General features: G+C 36.3%; 1 protein-coding gene across 9 annotated transcripts in view; it reads left to right on the top strand.

Moving 5' to 3' along the window:
* FRY (FRY microtubule binding protein) overlaps nucleotides 1-22607 on the top strand; it is a 241119-nt gene that overhangs the window by 209804 nt on the left and 8708 nt on the right. For 6 of the 9 annotated variants that reach the window (XM_027677781.1, XM_027677780.1, XM_027677775.1 and 3 more), the window contains 9 exons: nucleotides 703-873; nucleotides 2961-2969; nucleotides 6535-6735; nucleotides 7236-7397; nucleotides 10873-11030; nucleotides 11920-12109; nucleotides 17021-17170; nucleotides 18687-18785; nucleotides 19249-19332. In XM_027677781.1, coding sequence (XP_027533582.1) covers nucleotides 703-873; nucleotides 2961-2969; nucleotides 6535-6735; nucleotides 7236-7397; nucleotides 10873-11030; nucleotides 11920-12109; nucleotides 17021-17170; nucleotides 18687-18785; nucleotides 19249-19332 — 1224 coding nt within the window. Of the gene's footprint in view, nucleotides 1-702; nucleotides 878-2960; nucleotides 2970-6529; nucleotides 6736-7235; nucleotides 7398-10872; nucleotides 11031-11919; nucleotides 12110-17020; nucleotides 17171-18686; nucleotides 18786-19248; nucleotides 19333-22607 lie in introns of all 9 variants that reach the window. The other 3 variants (XM_027677778.1, XM_027677779.1, XM_027677777.1) reach the window with 2 other exon arrangements.

Here is a 22607-nt window from a genome sequence, read left to right as displayed (position 1 = left end):
GGGGAGGGTGTGTATGTGTCTGATTTTTCCATTACACGGCAGTTCTGATGTTACTCTTTAAAAATTAATATTATCTGGTGCCAGGAAATGGGCAATAGATCATCCATAGTGGGAAGCTCTTAAAATAGTTATTAAATATTTTCTACAGAGAAAGGAAAATTTCTGAATGCTTTTGAACATGGTGTATGTCACTTGTATTATGGAGAACAGGTCCTTCATTTCTTCAAGACAGGAACTGTTTCATTGTTGCAACTAAATTGAAGATATAAGTATATTCAGTAGGAAAGAAAAAATTAGAACTTGTTGTATTTTCTAATCTTGACATATTTTTGAACATCTTTTTAACTAGAGGGGTTTTTTATGAACTTACTATCTCACCCCCTTGACAGTATTTTCTCTGCTAAGTTCTCTGAATTTTGTTCCTATGTATGTATACAAACATCCAGGCAACATCAATCTGCAGCCATTAGGAGGTAGCTGTAATATTCTTGGATGTGTTCCCACAGTATGAAGTTGTTTCTTTGTACAAGTTTAATCTGAAGGCACCTGTCCAACATAAATAATAAAGAGTGTTCTAAAAATACTCAGTGAAGGAATTAGGTGTGTACTGGAAATACAGTCTTCCGAATAACCAATTACAGCTTTTAGGAAGAAACAACCAGAGGGAACAATTTGTTACAAGAGAAATCCTTTAAATTGTAGGTGATTTTTTCTTCCTGTGGTGATTTGGATCTGATGGAGCACCAGACGAGCTTGGTGTCTTCAGAAGACGGAACAAGGGAGCAGGAGAACATGGATGATTCAAACAGTGAACAACAATTCAGAGTCTTTAGGGACTTTGATTTCCTAGATGTTGAGCTGGAAGATGGGGAGGTACAGTATATTTTCTTTGAAACAGCTTTTTTATTAAAACACTTTTATACTCTTTCTACTAAACACTACTCTTCTTGTAACATAAAACTTTAACTGTTTAACTATAAACTTAATTTTGAGTTCAGATTATTTATAATGTTCACTTAGTGTTTATTTAAGTAGCATAACAGTAAAAGGCTACCACACCCTTCCTTTCTGAATCTACTTTAGGAAACACTGCAACACTGTTACTGGAAAATAAAGCCTCTGTTCTAGTACCTTTTCAGTGAATTTACTTTTAAGTGAATTTATTTTAAATACAATTTATAAAGATCTAAATTGTTAACAAAAATATGTTTGCTTATTAAAAACCTATAAAATGAAATTGTTCCAAATCAGTTGGTTCATAAGTAACCCTCTAAAACATTAACTCAGGCCTTCAGGCTGCTGTTATTCCTGCAACTGCTGATGAAATTAGTAATGTTTAGAGAGCTATACCTTCCATTCTGCTTAGATGTCTGGGATTTCATCATTTCCTGCAGGAGCTAAACAAAATTCTGAGGGCCCAGATCAAGTCTTGACAGGTGAAGCCTATCAGCTCACCTTGAGCTGAAACTGCTGAAGGGAAAAAGTTGAAGAACGGCTGAATTTTTGGGGTACACCCTTTACCCTTGGTTATATCAAACTTGGAGTATTTCTTTCTATTTGGTTGGGAAAGCCCAAAAATTAATATCTATTGCCAAACAAATCTAACATTTTTGTTGCTATTGAAAATTTTAGAAATTGTTATCTCTTTTAAAGGACTTAAGGTGCAGATGTTCAGCAAACCTAACAGTTTAATAAATTGTCTTGTCATAATCTGAACTCAGTGTTAACAAGAATTCCCTCAGGCATTGCCCTTAGCCCTGAGAAGAACAAGTGTACAAGTAGAAATAGTAATTTTTCTACCTATTTGTATTACAGTAGTAAAATAATTTTAAGGTAAACAGACCCCTCAGGTGTGAACTCACGTACATCTGAACTTTTTCTTTTCCAATGAAGAGAAAGATGGGGGAATGGAAAAAAAAAGTCACTAAGTCCTTATTTTTCCAAGTCTTCAATTTCTGTATCAAAATATAGTAATTTTGGCTCACAGCTGCCCATGACTTTGCTAAAAAAAAAGGTAGCTGGCAGCAATGATTGAAAATACATTAGACAAATATTATGAAGGATCTCTAATGCTCAAAAAAAAGATAAATGATAAAACAATGCCAGATTTTTTTGTCAAAGATATACTGGCTGCAGTAATTGTTGTGTCTTAAATGCTTTCAAGATACTACAAGGATTTGAGACTGCAATTTTGACTGAATATACTTGATAATTTTTTGTCCACTGAAATTCAGGAATTTCTTCTTTCTCTTCACCAGTTAAAACCATACGGAGAGTATATTGTGCAGAACAATTCCTACCAAAATGAATTTACCTTCATGGATTGTGATGCTGTAAAGATTTCTTTTATACATGTGGCTAATTTCAAGACTGAGGCCGAAATTAATTGATATCCTAATTGTCTTAAGTTGGTCATGAAACAGATACTAAGCTTCTCTAGTTTTATGTGAAGTAAAATGAAAACTGTAGTCTTTTACTTGATACAGGTTTTAAATTGACATGGATCTGAAGCCTTGCATTCCACAGTTTAGTCCAGACTGACTTGCTAGTGTTTTAAAATTAAATAGATACTTCAGCCAAAATCAAACCTGGTGTAAGAGTCTACTTCCTTAATGACTGAGTTGAAACTGTTACCATTTATATCATATCTGAATTTGGTATATTCATAAACATGAAAAACAGCATTAGAAAACTTAAGCTAGCAAGAGCAACATCAAAAAAACAGGCCAATGATGCTTGAATCATCCCCAGACCACAAGATGTACCTGTTTGAAATTTAATAAAGATGTGAAAGCAAGTAATAGTTATTTTCAAACTTAAAAGATAGGCTGAAGAGTTGAAGTTTCTGTGATGATATTTGTTACAATTGTAGGCAAATGTTTGTCTATGATGTCTTTATTACAGTAATTTTACATAGATTCTTTCTATTTGTTTTTCTATCTGTTATATCTGCTACCCAGGAACTTCAGGTAAGAATGCTACTTGAACTCAGATGTGCCAGCATATGTTATGCCTTCTTGCAAATTTGTATTGTAGAATAACATCATAGTTTTGCTGTTACCTCCCCACTTCAGTGTGTGCGTGGAGGGGTGGGGTGTGCTTGCGTTTCTGACAGGTGCTTCATTTTTTGTCTTGTATTAGAAATATTTTTGAGGTTTTTTTCAAAAATTCTGCTTCATTTTAAGTTTGTTTTTGACATGTTCAGCAGTCTTCACAAGTTTTAAAATATCTTACTTCTAGTATCAGTGTTTTCCAAATTGAGCCATTTCTCCTTTTGGTATCTTTGTGCATGATTAATATGTAGAAACTTCATTATTTATAACAGAGTAAAGTTTGGACCATTTGTTTCTATGGCCAAATTATATATAATTTCTAACTTTTCAGTTGTGGTATATTGTCTCCTGCTAGCATCTTGCTAAAGCTGATGCCTCAGACCTCTTAAGAAAGTTGCATGCCAGACTGAATTTAATTGAATAAGTAAATTAATTCCTACAGCTTAATTTAATTCCTCTGTGTGATCCTACCAACTTTGCTGGACTCATTTACCTTCTTAAGAAAACTGAAAAGACGTATCACCGGTTGCCAGTTTGGGACCTAAACTTGCAGTTTATCAGTGTATTGAGAGAACTAAAATGATAGAGAATTCTAATGAGTTGTACAAATTATAAAAAAAATCAGCAACCACAGTAATTTGCATATTGGTTTCTGATAGTCTGTACATCAGTTATTGTGCAAATACAGCCCCCCAAAAATCTTTGTCTCAAACTGCCTGTGCTCTAAAAGCTATATCCACATGGAAATACTGCCTTACTATGCAGTTCCACAACACTTATGCCTATACCCTACAATATCTGACTTTGCATACTTTGTCAACATGGTAAGGATGAAAACCTGTGTGAAAGAGGTTTTGCATGATTCTTACTGGCTCTACAGAGGAGCTTTAGTGCTGTTCCCCACATAGGATTACTTCCCTTTTTATTGCCCTGCTGTCTCTCTTTTCCACTGGGTTGTTGCAAAGTTTAAAGCAACTGCAAGGGCACATCTGATCCTTTACCAGACGGTGTTGATTGTGAGAAGTTCTGTGTGGTACTTGCTCACTGCTGGCCAGACACATTTATAACATGTGGCTGTATTCCTCTGAATTGATGTTTATCACTGGTGACTTTCCACATAGGAGATAGCTTTCCTCCTGCTGTAGATAAAAATCAACAGCTTCTCAAATACATCTTTGCTCTTATTAACTATGAAAGAAAGATTGCTTTCACAGACTCCAAAAACAACTCCATCTTCATAGACATATGTTGACCTCTTGTTTAAATTCATTATGATTATAAGTGCCCCTGTAGCAAACTTATGCTAATCCAAATACCATGGATATTTGAGTTACACTGTTTCATCTCTATTCCCCTTTTCCCTCACTTTTAATTCACTACCCCTTCTAACTGCATGCCCTGAAGTGTCCCTTTTCATTTTTCTTCTTTTTGCTGGCTTCCTTCTTTAAGACATTGCAGAATAAAACTGCAACAGGAAATATTCCCATGGACATGAGCTGCAATGTTTACTGATAGCTTTACTAAGCATCATGAGGATCAGGGTGTGATGACCGTCATCTTTTCTTGCTTGCTTATTTGTGTCATTTTGTCATTTATTAATTCAGTAACTGATGTGTTTGTGGAGGATGTCTCATTGCTGCATGTATCCTCCAGCCATTGTGGGGTAGGATGGACAACCAAAGAACTTGTTAAAATAAATAGCTTGGAACTGGACAGTCATTTTTATGTTTTAAAGAGACCTAACTTCTTAAATCTTAGATGTGTTCTGTTCTCTTTCCACACAAAACTACCATATGATACCAGTCCCAGGATGAAAACACAGGGTTCTTCCAATAATATGTCAGGCTTCATAACAATATCATGTTCTTGATTATAGCGCATTCCTTAGTTATAAATGTTCTTTTGAATTATAGTTCTTGCATTTCTGGGTTGCCTTTTTCCTTAAAAATATTTTTTTCTATTTTCATTATATTTGTTCATAAACAGTGAGCTTAGTGTCACAAAACTGAACTTCCCCTCTCCCTCAATTCATATTCCACGATCCATTGCATTAAAGGGTAATGATGGAAAGTAAGATCAATTTGTGGAAGTTTGTTGATTGTTGAGGAGGTAAGATTGCAGTGTAATTCAATGCACTTTATGCAGTTTGGTCCTCATTCAGTAAATGTCTGAGTAGTCCTGAATGGGGATTACTCAAGTGTCTAAAATTACAACTCTGCTTAAGGGACCTCACTCAACTGAGACCTCATTCTCTATGATTGCACATAATTTTGATCTGCAGAAGCCCAGGAAATACTCATAATCAGTGATTGTTTTTTAGGCAGAACTATATTTTTGTCAAATCGATATTTAGATCACTGTCAGCTTGAATTTTCACCAATTGACTTGCTTGTTTAAGACTGTTGCAACTTACAGTCTTGTTTTAAACAGTCAGCCCTGAACCTTAAAAAGAAACATTTTTCTCTATAAATTTCCTTCCCATTTTAATGCTGGATTGAGGGCTTTCACCTAGATAAAGTACCCAAAACTGCAGCTGGATACTTCTGGGGAGACCTTTCTTGCTGTGTGAGGCCCCTTTTGCCTCTGTGGGTCTGCATTTGCTGGAGAGGAACCTGCCTAGACATAGGAAGGGAGCGAGAATTAGGGAAAAGGCATACAGTCCACTGGAAAATATATAAAGTAAACAAATGGAAAAACGGTGGAAAACTAATTGTCATTTTTGTACATAAAAGAAATCAAGTGATCGTTTCATCAGTTCACCAGCCTTACAAATGGTTATACAATTTGCTTAATGCACTCAGCTTTATGTCAGTACATATGGGATCAGAACTGAAAGTCAGTATAAAATGGTTGGTCGATTTGACTGTGTCCTTTTTAAAATGTGAAATCTCAGGCAATGCTTATCAGGCTGCTCTCAAAATATAGTTTCAAATAATTCAAATAGATTCAAGTTACAAAAATAAGCAATACAGGCCTATAATAAAAGTTAGAAAGGTGTGCTGCTGTAGGTGTCACATTTTATGTGTAAAGGAGGGGCTTGTTCAAATCTACTCACCATTATGATTATGTATATAATCCAAATAATCTAAAATCTTTAACATAAGTTTTGCAATTGAACCATTGTTTTGAACTGTGCTCCTAATACTTTTAAACATCATGGAAAAATCCTCTAAAATTGCTTCCAAACTTTTCTTTTGCCTGTCAGTGCTCTACTGGTATTGAGGAGTGTGTATATGGACTTACAAAAACAAATTCTTAAATTAGCAAATGCATGAAAAACATCTAATACTGAAAAGAGTGAATGCTCATTTAACTACCGTTTCCACGCTTCTGCTCTTATCTCCAGGTGATCAAAAAAATAATGCTTCTATCAAGTTCTTATTATATTTTTGCATAAAAGTATTTCTGGAGCTAACTTTGATTAGGTCTTTGTATATGATTAGTTTTAAATCAAGAAAACTGACCCTATATCTGATTTCAGGGTGAAAGCATGGACAACTTCAACTGGGGAGTGCGCAGACGGTCCCTGGACAGCCTGGACAAGTGTGACATGCAGCTGCTGGAAGAGAGCCAGCTCTCTGGGAGCACGCCCAGCCTGAACAAAATGAACCATGAGGACTCGGATGAGTCATCAGAGGAGGAGGACCTGACCACCAGCCAAATCTTGGAGAACTCAGACCTAGTAAGTTGCAAACTTGAAATTTAAGAACAAATAAAGGGGTTGTGTTTTTAAATATGATGGGCTTTTAGTTTCCTCTGCCCAGGGGCAACCTAATCAGCTGAAATTGGTGGGTGCATTTTCACTTATTTGCACAGGTAAACAGCAATTTTAATGCAAAGTTTGAAACACAGGAAACATATCTTACTATTTGCCCCTTTTTTTACTATGTGACAATTTTGCACAATTGGCCAATAGTAAATCTTTCTGATGTACTTAATGCTTAAGGAAATAGAACAAGACTCCAGGTTGGTAAACAGTGTCAGATTTTCTTTGTTCACTTCAGGGATGTTTTTAATAAAATTTTTGTGCCAGAAACATTGAAAGCATTGTGTCTGTGTACAGACTGAGAGCCATCATCACTGCTCTTTAAGACAATGTATGCTTTACATGTTCATGAAAGCAGTGTGTGGTAGGGTAGCTGTATACTTAGTTCTTCCATGCTTCTGTTGTCTTTTAAACAGATTATAAATCTTTCCCCATCTGAGGATGCAAATCATATTGACTCACTTTCTACATCATGTGACACAACCTCAGCAGACCCTCATCATTTTAATATAGGAACATCGAGCTTTGATGTGTCTTTGCCTGATATGAATAATCTCCAAGTGTCTGAAGGAGCCAAGGTGAATACATCTTTTTCTTTCTTTTCCAACTGGACTGTATTTTATATAAAACTTTTACAAATTATTTTTGCTTACACTTTCATAAAGGATTTGATCTGTGAAATCAAGTACATTCTGGCTTCCTCTGTAAATACGATAGTACAATACATTCAGGCGCTCTTGCAATTTCATACTGTTTCCTTTCTACTTATACTTTCTTCATTAAAAGATTTTATTTATTGTTTCTTAAGTATATTGTGCTACACATGCACCAAAATATAGTACAAGCTGATTGGAAGACAAATTCATGAACTGGCTACAAGTTACAGCCCCAAGGGAATATTCTTTTGTTCTTCATGCTGATTTAAAAGAATGATATGCCAACTCATGTGGTGGGTGTATGCATGTATTCTCTAACATTTTTTTGTATGTGGGGACCTATTGTACAGTTGTGTACACTGGATTCAGTACTTGCCTTTTGGCAGACACTCAGAAATTTTAAGTTCATGACTCCAATATTAAGCTATCCTGGGGGGGTGGGAAGGCAGGATTTGCAAGCATATGACAACCATGTTCAGCACAGTTTATGTCACAGAATTGTATCAGAAGATGAAAATAGAGTAAGGTTGGTAAATTATTATCAATATGGGGATGGTTTCTTTAATTTTCTGTTTGATAACGCTTGTGAGAGACCAGGTGAACCTACCCTTCTCAGTGTCCCTCCAGAAATATAGTCTGGGGTAGGGTCTGTGTGTGAATTAGTGACTTTATGATACTGTTGCCTTATGTCAGTAAAGCTTCTCTGTCATGTCTAAATTGTGTGTGACTTCTGCAGAAAGAGCAGTGTATGAGCAGGGGAAGAATATGTCTTGTGTAATCATTGGTTGTCATGCCACTTCTTGCCTTTGGTCACCTCCAAATGCAGCCACACAAAGAAATTGATACAGTATTGCTAGCACTGCATATAACAGAAGTAATGGAAACCTTAATAAAGAGGTCATAGAAAAGGAGATTGTAACTGTGCTGAATATTGAACAAATTGTTTGTGTCAGAAACCTCTGCAGGAAGAAAAAAGGACAGAAGGAGGGTAAGGATAGGAAAAGAGGGAAACCTCTGCAAGGAGTGGTTGTGGAGAAGGTAAACTCATCATTTGTCAAAACAAGTAGACGAGTAACCACGTAGCAACCATAAACAGCGCAAGTTGGCAGAATTTCAGTTCAGGAAGCAGCAGTCAGAACGGATATGTTTGCAGGTGGTGACTGCAGCTAATCTCCAGCTGCAGTAGCTGTTGGTACATACATGAAGAACTGCAAATCACAGTTCCGGAGTCTCATATATGCCTGAGGGTTTACAATCTTTACTGTCAAAATTTCTTTAATGGCCCATGGGCCAATGTTCATCCAAAAAATGAAAAACTTTGGAAAAAGTAAGTAAGTGAAGAATGTAAAATCACAGTAGTTTCTTGTGGGGTTGACAGGCAAATTCAGCTAGTCCTGGTACAGGTTTAGATATTGGTGAAAAACATAGCCCCAGTTACTAGTCTTACAAAGATGTTTGAATTGATAAACACAGATTGCCTTCTTAGTGGTTTTTTTGTCTCAAACTTGTTTTCTACTAGTGAGCACACTTCTGTATTTTTACTCTAAACACATTGGAGTCAATGTAAACAAAATTAAAATGTCTGGGTTTATATTTATTTTAAGGAATAAGTTATCCAGTTTTTAGTCAGAAAACTTGAAATTTACACCTAAATAATTTTTACATAATTTGATAACACAAAATCTGAGCACTTTCCTGTTTCTCTTTTCCTCTGAGTTCTTCTTTTCAGAGAGCTGATGGTATGTCAGCAATGCAGAGGAAAATTTTTGTTACTTCTTTAGCACTGTACAAAAACATTTAGTTGTTGCATCATAAGCAAAACCAAAAATATCACCTCAACCTTTAAATAGACACAGCAAATGAGAGAAACAGGCTGATTATATAGGCCTCTTCTCAAATGTTTCAGTGCTAAAATCCAGATATTATTGTTTAAAGCATGGAATTAATTAAACTTATTTGCTATTAAAGATAGGGATCACAATAATTAATATAATATTTAAAAGCTGTTGGAAGACAAATGGATAATGCTATGAGGGATACAAAGATTCAGATGGTGCTCTGTTATGTATTTTTCAAGTTATCTCAACTTACAGATTTCTGGAAGTATACTACAATCCTGAATGAATATTCAGAATCCACTTTTTTATTTTGCTTTTGGGGCATCATATTGGACATATCATATTCATTCCTGCCCTACCGTATCCTATCAAAATGTGTTTTCCTCATACAAACACTGTCATTGCAGTGAAGAAACCAATGATTCTTTCAAGCTAATATTTAATATTTGAAAGTGGCTAATACTAATTACTTCTTGAAGAAGCATGAAACATGTACACTTCTTAGCAGCAGATCTGGTTCCTATTCTGATAATTCAGCCATATAGCTTTTATTTCTGTTTTCAAGATGGCTGGTGCTCTGATTGATTTCATTCACCCTGAACTCAGGACTGTTCCTCTCTCTTTTGCTTAGAAAATAAAGCAAACCAAAAAAGCATTCTTCTACTTAAGTTCTGATCCTGTCTTTTCTGATATAAGTCTTGTTTGATTTTTAGAAATGCAAATCCCCATATTTTATCTAGGATCCAAGGAGATTTGGTAAACTGCAGAGGACCACTTTTCTCTTTTAATTCCACTTGCCACAGATTTCCCTCCCTACCAATTGCCAACACATGTATGTACATGCATATGTGCCCAAACATTTGAGCTATTCACTGTAGTCATCTCTAAAGGAACTGCTTTGCAGGATGCTATGGATGATGCAGACAAAAGCCAAAAGATTAAAACTGAAACAAAATTTGTTCAGACTAAAAATGCAAGAGAAATTGGAATGTTTCAAAAAGAAATCAAGAGCTATAGGTGCTAATAGAAGAAAACGGAAGGAAATGAGAGAAGCATAATCCTTTTAATGTAAAATGTTTTGGATTCTTCTTGAATGTAAATGATGTACTAAAATTAATTCTCAGTTCTAAACATTCATATAATCTTCCAGATGGTGATTGTTTTCAGTTGTTTCAAATAAATTTTGAGAGGTTTTAATACCCTCTTGGACACCATCAAGTGTTAAGCGACAAGGACAGCCTGACAGTAAAAAGAACCCTATTGTTTTTCCTGAAAAATTACTTCCCTGCTATATTGCCAAATGCATTGAAATCTGAAATTCTTTGCTAGACAAGTTGAAGAAATGCCTTAAAAATAATAATTATCCAAGACAGTGAGTTAAGCAATACAGCATTGTTCAAGAAGTGTAACTTGATTCATGTAATTTATAATCTGTGGCTTTATATCTGTGCAGTTTAACATATTGTCAGGTGACTTTTTTTCATAAAATGCTTCTATTTATTAGTGGAATTAACTTACTAATTTGCTGTTTTCTAAGACATCATCATTCACTCCCCTAGGCTGAAGCTGTACATGAAGAACAAGATATACCAGTCCATGAGGATGACCTTTCAGGGTCTACAAATGAACTTCCTGGAGCATTTGAATGCAATGATAGTCTTAGTCTGGATATGACAGAAACTGAAGAGAAAGTTGGCAGGCTGGAACAGTTTGCTAGGTACTTGTATATGCTATTATTCATGCAAGTTCTTTTACACTGTACAACAAAAGTGGTAACAAGGTGGTGGTTAATGGAATGACTGTTCTGGCTGCAGGAGTTATAAAATTCTCATGACTTTGGAGCAATGAGAAGACAATGCCCTAATTACCTGCATAATTATCACACAACTGAAAAAAATCCAAAATCAAAACCAAGCTTGTGCTTCTAGGAAAAACAAATTTATGATGCAGTTAGTCATTATATATGTAATATATTTAATCAAAATAAAAAGAAGGATTTTAAAAGATTTGCAGTAATGGAGATGTTACTTAACTACCTGTTCAACAGATCAGGCATGTATTCATCCTTTTGATTTCTCATGAAAGGAAGTGTCAATGTTGTCAAAGATCTCAACTCTATACTCTTAAGGTTGCTGATGGGTGTGACTGGACCTCAGTATATGTTATAGGCATCAGGATTTTTTCCATGCCATATGAAGCTCTTTCACATTTTGGATGTTGAGTTAGACTGCAATTAGCCTGTACTTAAGGAGATGAGAGGGGGAGAGGGGAACAAGGGAGGGAGAGGAGATGTTTTCCTCATAGGCTTTATTCTCCTGTGAAGTTTCAGCCTTCTTCCTCCAAATGATGGTACAATAAAACCATTTAGGTGTTCTGGGATGGAGGAAAATAGATGACAATGGCTTGAAAATAGGGATTCTGATTTGGAGGTTTTCCTCATTGTAGCCAACATCTTGTCAACCTTCAAAAGTAATTTGAAAGTTCATGAATATTTTTAGGAAGGTGATGTAATTGGTCCTGTGATTATATGTCTCTGTTATAGCATAGTTTATCTGCCACTTTCTTGGTATTCTCCTTTCATCACCTTTTTTTTTTTAATCCTTCAGTTTTGGAGACGTTGACCGAAATACCTCCCCTCCTCCCTCACCATTTTTTTCTGCCATCCTGGCTGCCTTTCAGCCAGCAGCATGTGATGATGCAGAAGAAGCCTGGCGTAGCCATATCAACCAGCTCATGTGCGACTCTGATGGTTCCTGTGCAGTTTATACATTTCATGTGTTCTCTTCCCTGTTTAAGGTGAGAAAACAAGTTTAAGATACAAAATCAAAACGTTTAAACTGTGTGTGACAATTAGTAGTTCTTGAAAACAGTACCAGATATATAACCATTGTAATTTTGCATACTGTGGAATTGGCATACTACATTTTCATGCAGAACTGTCTTCTATGACCTGTTTTGTCATAAAAATAGTATATATGTCATACTTCCAAGTTTGGAGGTAACATTATAAAATACGGATCCACTTTAAAGAGTGTTTTCTTCAGTACTTTACAAATAGTCTGAAACAATAAATGCAAGAGACAAGGAAATAACCTTTTTAATCTCAAAGTATTGTTCATCTGTTCTTTTATCTCTAACTCTTGAAATCTGCACATGCCCCTGTAAAAGTCAACATTATTAAATGTTTTGTACCTACTCATCTGAATAGAAATATCCAGCTGCCATCATATAACATAAATTCCAGAGATTGAGTCTGAAGACCAGAAATACATTTCTCCTTTCTAAAACTGTATGCTTGCAAAGATAAGAATCTTGCGAAAAGATAATGAGAAAAAAAGGAGTCAAATGCACAAGATGTTCTAAAGACTGACTGGTTTTACCCGTAATTAGTTTTAAAGCCTTTTTAATGGTTTCTCCTGCAGCTGCAGGATGTTTAGCGTGCTCCAGCAGCATACATAGCAGGCAGGTAACTTTGTGCAGAGTTTAAGTACCCATGATCTCAGAGTATGCAACTTTTTATGAACAATTAATACAATTATTACACTGTTAATTAATGCACAGTTTCAAGATCTTTTGATACCTCTAAGATTATCCTTATAAGAAAGAAGTATCATACACTAAGAATCTCTTTATCATGTTTCCTCTATGCTCCACTGGAGTTGAATGTCTTTTCTAGCTGCACATTGTCCTCCTTTAAACATTACACCACTGTAAATATGAGTGTTTTATAAGCATTCTTTTAAACACTGATAAATAATCATTTGGAAGGAATAAAACCCACTGCTGACTTGCATGTTAGTCCTACGTTTCTTCATGATGTCAGCTTTTCTGCCCTTACCTCAGTCCTAGAGGTTAATTGTCCTGTTTAAGTGTTCTGAGAGTTATTTGTTACTCTTTCTTCTCTTTGAAGAAATAAAAAGGAACTGGTGTCACACTTCTGAAGACTAAACAAATAATACTGTGTAATGAAAGACCAAACATTACTTGAAAAGTACCTGTTTAACTTGAAATCCTAGTATGCACACACTACATTTGCTGTTGTGCTTGCCCTATATTCAGAACCTTCCCTACTCATTTTCTTCAGCTGATTGGAAGAGAAAGAAAAAGGTGTTAATAATATCCACAAGCCACCTTTTTTAGCTGGGCTGACAGCTGTATTTTTAGTTTATAAAAATAGCTTTGTTCTTCTCTTTGGAGGTAAAACATAGGAGTACTATTTCCCCATATTTTTTTTAAGATCTCAGCTTGTCTGGAATTGTATTGTGTTTGCACCATCAAACTTTGCTACTCATCCACTAGCTTTGACTTGTGACCCTCACCAACAGGAAGTTTCAGAAACAAGCCCAGTGTGTGCTAGGCTTGCAAAGCAAAGTACTGCCAAAATATTTAACTGTGAAACAAAATCCTTGCTTGGAGGAGCTTGTCAACTAAATACTTGGTGAAGTGAAAGAAGTGCATTTTCCAGGGCACCTACATTTCAGTCTGCATCAAGTTAATGGTATCTTGGATGTTTGCCCACAACATGCTAAACTTGTTTAAAATTCCTGAAATTATTGAAGTACTTTTCCTGTAAACAAGTCATAGGTCAGAGATTGGATTATCTTTGCAGCTGCCTCTTTGTATTCCCTTAAATTAAATGTCTTCCAGCAGACCAGACAGTTCCAAGTAGATTTGAGATCTAGCAAGCAGTTTCCACAATCTAGACCTTCTGTTATGGAAAGTCCTCTTCCCAGGAGAGGAAACCTGAGGTTAAGAAGAAAACTATCTGAGAATATTTTGTTATTATTTACATAGACACAAAGCACAGCGACTAAATGCAGGCATATACCTATTCATGATATGCTGGCAGTTGGCATTATTATTCACAGTAATCCCCTTTCCTAGAATATTTTGTGAATATTCAGACTTTGCTTGATAGATTTCCACCCGTGTAATCTGCACCCAGAAGGACATAGCTGAGATGATAATGTATTATAGAACTGTTAGTCTATGTAATTGCAAAACAAATATATTTGAAGTACTATACATAGATAGCAAAGTAGAGACCCTAAATATTTCACATGAAATACTTTAAAACACTGTTCAAGACCATTATCATCGTAGCTGTAGATTGATTGTTGCTTTTATGAATATCTGAAAAGGACAGGAGTAAGGGTAGAATATTATGTCTTGAATCTAAATAGTAGACTGGTTGGCTTTTGACAAAGCCATGACTTAAATGCTCTGAGGAAATTATTTTCATAAATAATGCTGTGTTCTGTGAGTTCTCAAAGATATTTGTTATGGCTCCTATACCTCTTTATCCAGTATTATAACTATCATAGCATTAATTTCCCTAATCTGCAAAGATGTAAAAATATCCAAGCTAGCAAGATCTGTTCTCACCTGTTTTTTCATAGATGTCTCATTGTTACTTGTACACAGATGCCCTTTCTGGAAGCAATAAGGCAAAAGGAGGCATGAAACACATTAGTCTTTTCAGTAGCATCTGTTAGTAGCTATTTCTCTCCATTGTGATTCCTTGGCCTTCCTCTTAATTATTTCTAGATTACTTCTTGATATTTGTCCTTTCTCTTGGTAGTTTATTTGGCATCTCCCTCTCTGATTATTGTGCCTACATCACCATACTACTTTTGATATCCGAGATAGCAACTTGGTGCAGTTTCATTTTTTGTGGTACTTTTTTTGCACGAGTATTTGCCCGAGTGAAATATTTGTAATTTAGCCAGTTGTATGCTGTAATATATATTTCTATCTTTTAGTGGTATAGAAGGTGCTTATGCTTTCTTTTTTTTTCCTAAAGGAATGGCTACCTCTCATTATCTTCTTTCTCCATTAAGTTATTTCTAAGGGGCTCTTTCATGCAAATTCTGAATGCATTGAAATTGTTTGTATTATTTCTGTAGTCTGACTCCTTCACTGCCTCAGATTTATAAACTCAGTTACTCTTCCCCAGGAGGGCATTGCAGCACCTAAATAGGCTACCCAGAGCCTTGAGAAAGCTCTGAGCTTCGAGGTTTCAGGACTCAGCTAGTCAGAAGCATGGCTGACATGATCTGGGGTCAGCAATAGTTCCACTTTCATTTGAAGGTTGGATCAGATGTTCTCCACAGGTCTCTTTCAAAGAGTGTTTCTTGGATTCTCTTTCGTAATCTGTCTTTCCAAATTTCCTTTCATTTCTATTTTCTCAGATATCTCTTTTCTCTTAGTTAGGATCAAATGTAGATCTCTTTCCTTTGCCAAAAGGGTTATCAGCAACAGTTTCACTAAGACTTGGACTGAATCTTTCTTTTCAGTAAATCTCCAACTGTCACCAAGCCCTATGATTCAGATGATTCTGATAGTTGCTTATAAAAATAATCATTTATCTGGTTTAACCCTTGCCTCTACTACAGATTCAGCGCAGCAGAGAATCTGTACCGTGTGCTGAGTGAGGTGTATAGCACTTTGTTTCTGTGTTGAAGTGAGGTGGTAGAAACACATAGTAAGAGCAGTATCAGTCTGTCTGATCTTAACTGTGTTCTGATGGGCAGTTCAGATGCTTTCGAGAGATTCACAAATAAGTAATTATGAAATTGGTCAGTAGAGGAACTTTGACCATTTTATAAATAATTGATAGTGTACAGTCTATGTACAATGTGAGGGCTTATCTAGCATTTTTTAAAAAATCATTCAATCCAACAGCTTCCATTATCAATAAAGTCTGAATTCAACTTACCTGATTTTAGATACTTAACTTCAATGCACCGGTGCAGGAGCAGTAACAGGCATCTGTTATCTGTGTCTATCATCCAGATTGGTGTTTGGGAAGTGCTCCTCTTCAGTGAGGCATGCTTATGATAGTATGGGTCCTAACCCACATTCCTCAGAAAAATACCTATGGTAACTTGGAATGAATCAAATAGAAATGTTGCATACTTTTATTTTTAAAAATACTTTTATGTTACTCCCACCTGCTGAGCACTAGGCTTCACTGAGGTATATTTGGGCAGTGAAACCTGCTGTGTATTTATCAATATCATTATTTCAGTTCCTGCAAGATTAATACATTATTTTTATTTATTATTCACTTCATATATTAGTCACTGAAAAGCATTAGAATGTTTCTGAAAGGCTAGACTGGTTTAGAACTCAAAACACCAAAAAAATCTACTGAGAAGAATAATTCCCGGATGCAGTGCAGTATTTCTGGAGTACTCCCAAGAAGCAGTGAAGTTTTACTAAGAAGTTTTTTCCCACAGGGAAAAACAAAAGGTTTTTTCTGATTTTTCCATGCTGCTGTTTGACATTAGGATGTCCATTATGTTATGTGATTAGCCACTTGACATGGAATATTAACAAAACAATGCCTGGAATGGACAGATAAAGAAATGTGCTGATCAACTCTGTTAACTCTGCATAGACAAGAAAAAAAACGCTACCTGTGGGTAAAAGGCTTTATAAAGTTTGATTCATCGTTACAAGAAAGAATGTATTTCAGTAGTAGATTGTGATGAACTCTAATTAGTTTCACAGCTGCCCAGCTGTACACTGTCTCCGATATAATAACTATTAGTCAGTATCCTAGAGCAGACATTCAGTTCTCCACAGGGAGATAGTCTCTTTTGTACATCATTGTGCAAAGAATAACAACCAAGCCATTCGTTTACAGAGGAAAGAAGCTCATAGTTGAGTAGATAATATAATAAACTGTATTTTGCTTTCCAGAATATTCAGAAAAGATTCTGCTTCCTAACCTGTGATGCAGCTAGTTACTTGGGAGATAACCTGCGAGGAATAGGCTCCAAGTTTGTGAGGTCTTCTCAGATGTTAACATCATGTTCAGAATGTCCCACCCTTTTTGTAGATGCAGAAACAGTGAGTATATTCCTTTCAAAAGGCATGTGCTTCATTGCAGTGTGTTATTTTATTGGCTGCTTCGCTTTTGAGCAACTCCTGAACGGATATGTCAAAAGGAACTCACTCCTCCTATCTATATGTTTTATCTCCTGTTCTGAACCATATTTCCATTTATCTTCCACATTATTTTATTAGGTAAGTACTGACAGATGAGTAATATAAAATCATAGAATCATAGAATAGTTATGATGGATTGAGACTGTGTGTCAAAACCGAATATACAACAGGTGCCTACTGGACCCAGTTGGCTCTCCAAATGAAAAAGGAGAAGCTACTTTTTACATAGTTTAGCATGAAAGATGCTAATATGTGTAGTGGTTTCATTTGAGTTAGCTGTGATGTGAGCTGGATGATGCTGGCTGAACATGAGCCAGCATTTTGCCCTGGTGACCAAGTAGGCCAATGACATCCTGGCCTGTATCAGAAATAGTGTGTCCAGCAGGACCAGGGCAATGACCCTGCCTGGCATTGTGCTTGGCACTGGTAAGGTCACACCTCAAATCCTGTGTTCAGTTCTGGGCCTCTAATTGGAAGAAGGACATTGAGGTGCTGGAGCAAGTTCAGAGAAGGGCAACGGAGCTGGTGAAGGGTTTGGAGCACAAATCTTATGAGGAGCTGCTGAGCTAGGCGTGTTCAATCTGGAGAGAGGAGACCTTATCGCTCTCTGCAATTACCTGAAAGGAGGTTGTAGCAAGGTGGGCGTCAGTCTCTTCTCCCAAGCAACTAGCAATAGGACAAGGGGAAACAGACTCAAATTGTGCCAGGGGAGGTTCAGGTTAGATATGAGGAAAAAATCCTTCACTGAAAGTGTTTAGGTATTGGAACAGGCTGCCAGGGAAGCAGTGGAGTCACCATTCCTGGAAGTGTTCAAAAAACAAGTAGATGTGGCACTTTGTGATGTGGTTTAGTGGGCATGATGGTATTTGGTCAAAGGTTAGACTTGATGATCTTGGAGGTCTTTTTCAACCTAATGATTCTGTGATTCTTTATAAGTATATATTAGGGAATGAACGAGATGGCCCTTCCCACTGTCTTCATTCTGGCTCATGTTTATTCAACAGTGTCAGGACAGTGTAACCTCCCACAGAGAAGTCTAGAGGTAGGAACTGCTAAAGTGTAATCTTGGGCCTACTGCTGTGACCATGGAAGAGCTGTATCTTACATCCTCAGAGAGCTGTGGAGAGTAACTGGTTAAGCTTTGTGCACTATTTTATTTTAGGGAAGTCCTCTGCAAATCCATTAAACACAGAACACAATTTCAATTCCACATTATCATAGGTGCAACTTTTGCTATTCGCTTTTCAACTTACTATTCTATTTATGTAGATTTTTGCATAAATATAAATATTTTTCAGTATTAGTATCTGTAAATCTAAGTGTTCTTTTGCAATATCTTTACTATACTTTCTACTATGCTAATATTTTTGTTCTTTTATAGTTACATTTACTAAACCTTTCGATTTCATTTCTCCAGCTGCTCTCTTGTGGCCTTCTTGAAAAGCTGAAGTTCAGTGTTTTAGAGCTGCAGGAGTACCTGGACACGTACAACAACAGGAAAGAGGCAACACTCTCGGTATGCTGAATTATGTTATGTTCTTGATTTTGTATGTTTGTATACCTGTGCTATGTCAGGAAACTGCACATCCACTCACATCTATTTAAACTAACATTCAGTACAAAAACACGTTTCAGATACTGGATTTATGGAAAGTTTCCTCCTGAACATAGGGACCAGAACTAAAAAAATATTGTATCCCTTAATATTAGAAACATTGGTATCTTTAATATTCCTAGTTTCTCTCCTGTTCATTCATTAATTAATTTTCTTAGTTTATGCAATTGAAATAGTAATAGAAATCATGACTACGCTTTTTAAATTACAGTCAAAGCAAATAGTTGCAGTCTGTGGTAATAAGAAGTGCAATTGCAAACTTTTGTTTACATGCTGTGCTTTGAAACTAAAATACTGCTTATCTTTTCTTTGAATCAAATAGTAGGTCTTATTCATATCTTCTTTAATTTCTCTCCAAAAACAGTGGCTTGCAAACTGCAAAGCAACATTTGCTGGAGGCTCACGAGATGGAGTTATTACCTGCCAGCCAGGGGACTCAGAAGAGAAGGTAATGAATGGCCAGTATTATTTCTCTCCTCTAAAGTGATATATCTTGTCCTCTAACCCACAGGAGCCTGCTGTACTTCCTCCTTGATTCTGTGCTGGGCTTGAGCATAATCCAGTTTTCACACTTTAGGCTTGAAGTTATTGTTGCTGCCTCAGTTCTGGCCACAGGAAATGGGAAATATTCAGAGGAGGTACTTCTGCCTTCCTCATCTAGACAAGGATGCAAAGCTAACCCTGCCTTTGTAGGGTGTGCTCTCCCTTTTAGAAAGATGTTGCAGGAGCAGTTTTCCACAGTGCAGTGTCTCTGAAAATCATTCCTGGTGTACTGTCCTTCTGTATTACTCCCATTTTATCTACAGCTGTTACAGACTCAGTCTGCTCAACAGCAAGACTTGCCTGGTTGAAATACACTTAGATTAGTAGTTATGAAACATGACTCTGAAATGGCCAGTGCAATGATTTATGCTGTAGATAAGTATTTAGAGCTAGGGCAAAATATCTCTTTATCAATTTTTAACAAAAAATTCATACTCACATGTATGTGAATATTTGTTTGTTTGTCTGTATTTGTTGGTTCCAATTAAGAAATCTATATTTCAGAAATCACTACTATCAGCAGCATTACCGTTATTTGATATACTAAGTATAGGAAACAGATGATATTTTGGTGATGTATAATGAATTGAGAAATGTTATTTTATGGAGTTTTATCCTTTTGGAGAAAAAAGAATGGAGGGATACAAAAAAGAGGGGTCTGAAGAAAATTAGCTTAGACCAGGAAGCAGCAACAACATGTAAAGAAAAGTGATATATCCTCTTTCCATGTATTTTAACTTATAAAAGATAATTATGACATTTTCAGAATACAGACTTGCCTGTTGTAACCATGTCTTTCAAATACCTTGTTTTATTCTTATGTTGGTTTCAGTTTGTCTGTCTTCTTCCCCAGTTCACTTTATTTTCTTCTGTCTTTATCTTAACCTCTCTTTCCCATCTCTATGTATTTGAACTCCCTTGATTTTTACTTTTTTTATGCCATTTCCCAAGAATCCCAAATCCTTACCACACCTGCATTTTGGCTTGCTTGACCTTATTAGCAAATCTAATTTGCTAATAAATCCTATGGCTGCAATCGCCGGCAGTGGAAAAACTGTTGTCTTCCTCCCCCCCGCTAAGCATTGGCACCAGCAGAAGTTAGACACCTTCCAATGCATTTAAATAAGATACTGTCTGTTCTGTAATTGTAATGGTGTACAGGGAAGTTAAAAGGGAACTATTCTCAATCTAAAAAAGAGAGACCTGGAATACATGCTACTACCTCTCCTGCAAGCACATCAGGAGAGGGTGATAGAGTATGCATCATTATTGGAATATGAATGCGCATTCTCTTCCCTCTGATGCACAATACCCTGAACAGTGACTTCAGACTCTAGTGTTACATATCTTGCTGGAGACAGCTTAATTTATCCTCTACATCCCTCTTTTGGAAAACCATCAAATCACGCACATTGTTTCTTTTTTTAAAAAGTAGAGGAGAAAGAATGCTGAGGAGAAGGAATAAACTGTGAACTGAGCTCATATATCTGGCCTAAATGCATCTAAAAGTCAGTAAATGTCATGCTCCACTTGTGTGGGTTTTTTTAACTAGGCGTTCTCTCTTGTAGAATTAAATGTGTGTATTGTGAAGCCAGGGTTAGTATTTATACTGCTTATCAGACAGACTGAAAAGAAGGGTTTCTCATTCCTTCGGGAGTTCCTGGTTTCTCCCCAGCATTATTCCTTCAGCCCAAAATGCATTATTCCTTGGAAGTTGACAGGATGGTAAGTCTTCGATCAACAGGCATATTTCTTTTCTTCCCCTACTCATTAACATGTCAATTGAAGCAGCTTTTCCCAAAGGAACTATCTGTTTATTCAATTAAAGTGTAATGGGAGGAAGAGGCCAGAGAAACTGAGGAAATGTGATTAGGAAGGGACAAGGAAAAATTAATCCTAGAGTGGCAAGTATTTGTTTTCTTATCTTTCCTCTCCACTTCTCCCTCAACATGAAAGGCTAAAGAATCAAATAATTGTAGGGGGGGAAAAAAAATCTGTCTTACAGTTGTAGTCACAAGGGAACCTGCCTAAACTCTTAAACTCATTGAGGTTTAGTCTAGAGCTTGAAAGTCTTCTGAAAACTTCTGGCCTAAAAAAAAATTGCATAGCTAAGCAGCACAAAACCAGGCCACTTCTGGAAAAGGTTCAGAAGTAATTGTAAGGAAGAAAAAACAACACATTACTCTACAGAAGGTAGAAAGCTTGAGATGAAAATAGTCCCCTCTACAGATGAGACAGACATGAGACCAAATTCAGCATTATCACAAGTAGTTGCCTCACAAATGCCTGCTGATGCTGGTAAGTAATTTGGCACCAGTTTCTCTAATCAGATCTTATTTCAAAATAATTGCATATGATTTGTTGACCATTGTTACTGTTACTGAAAACGGGCAAAGGCAAAAATTGCTTATTCTGACATTAAAGAAGCTTGAAATAGAAGTTGTCTAGGTCAGCTGCTAGAGCTAGCAACTTGTCTGAAATTTGGGTAAAAGTTTAATGTTGCAGAATGTCTTTCCCCTGCTTATTATTGCAATAGATTAGATGATTTGTATGTGTGTGATTTTTAAGCTTTGATGCTACTTTGAAAAACAGAGTGTCAATGACATAGGAGTCAATTTATGGAGAAATATAACTGCACCTACTATTGTGCTATCTGTCCAGGTGTAACAGTCTTAGATAAGTACAGCGATTCGTACATACTTCAGCCTTATTAAGCAGGGATTTTTTTAATCTAGTCAAAGACTGGGTTTGTTTGTTTCTTTGTTTGCTTTTTTGGAAAAGAGATACTGGAAGATCTTCTTTTTCTTGTCAATTAACACTGCTAATCAAATAAGTATTTATGTCCTAATGAGATGTTCTGTTTACTCTTGAAGTCCAAAGTCAGTACACACCTTTCTCAAACCTTTCTCATCCCAAAGTTCACCACAAACTAATGGATGTGGGCTTTGCAAACTCAAACTGTTAATGGATATTTAAAACATCCTGTAATCCATAAAAATTTGCTCCAAAAAATTAGAATGTACCTGTTGTGATGAGTTTCCCTGGGGCTAAAGGTTCGATCACTCTAAGCCACCAGTAAGACTAGAGGTGTACCTCTTGGCACCATAGTCATCTGGAGTTGAGTTAGATACAGTACAGCTCAAGAGACAGTAAGTCCATTGTTCAGCTATAAATTCTTAA

The sequence above is a fragment of the Neopelma chrysocephalum genome, unplaced genomic scaffold, assembly GCF_003984885.1.
Source record: "Neopelma chrysocephalum unplaced genomic scaffold, ASM398488v2 Primary Assembly neopelma1_43, whole genome shotgun sequence".
Lineage (NCBI taxonomy): Eukaryota > Metazoa > Chordata > Aves > Passeriformes > Pipridae > Neopelma > Neopelma chrysocephalum.
This window is presented reverse-complemented; position numbering and strand designations above follow the sequence as displayed.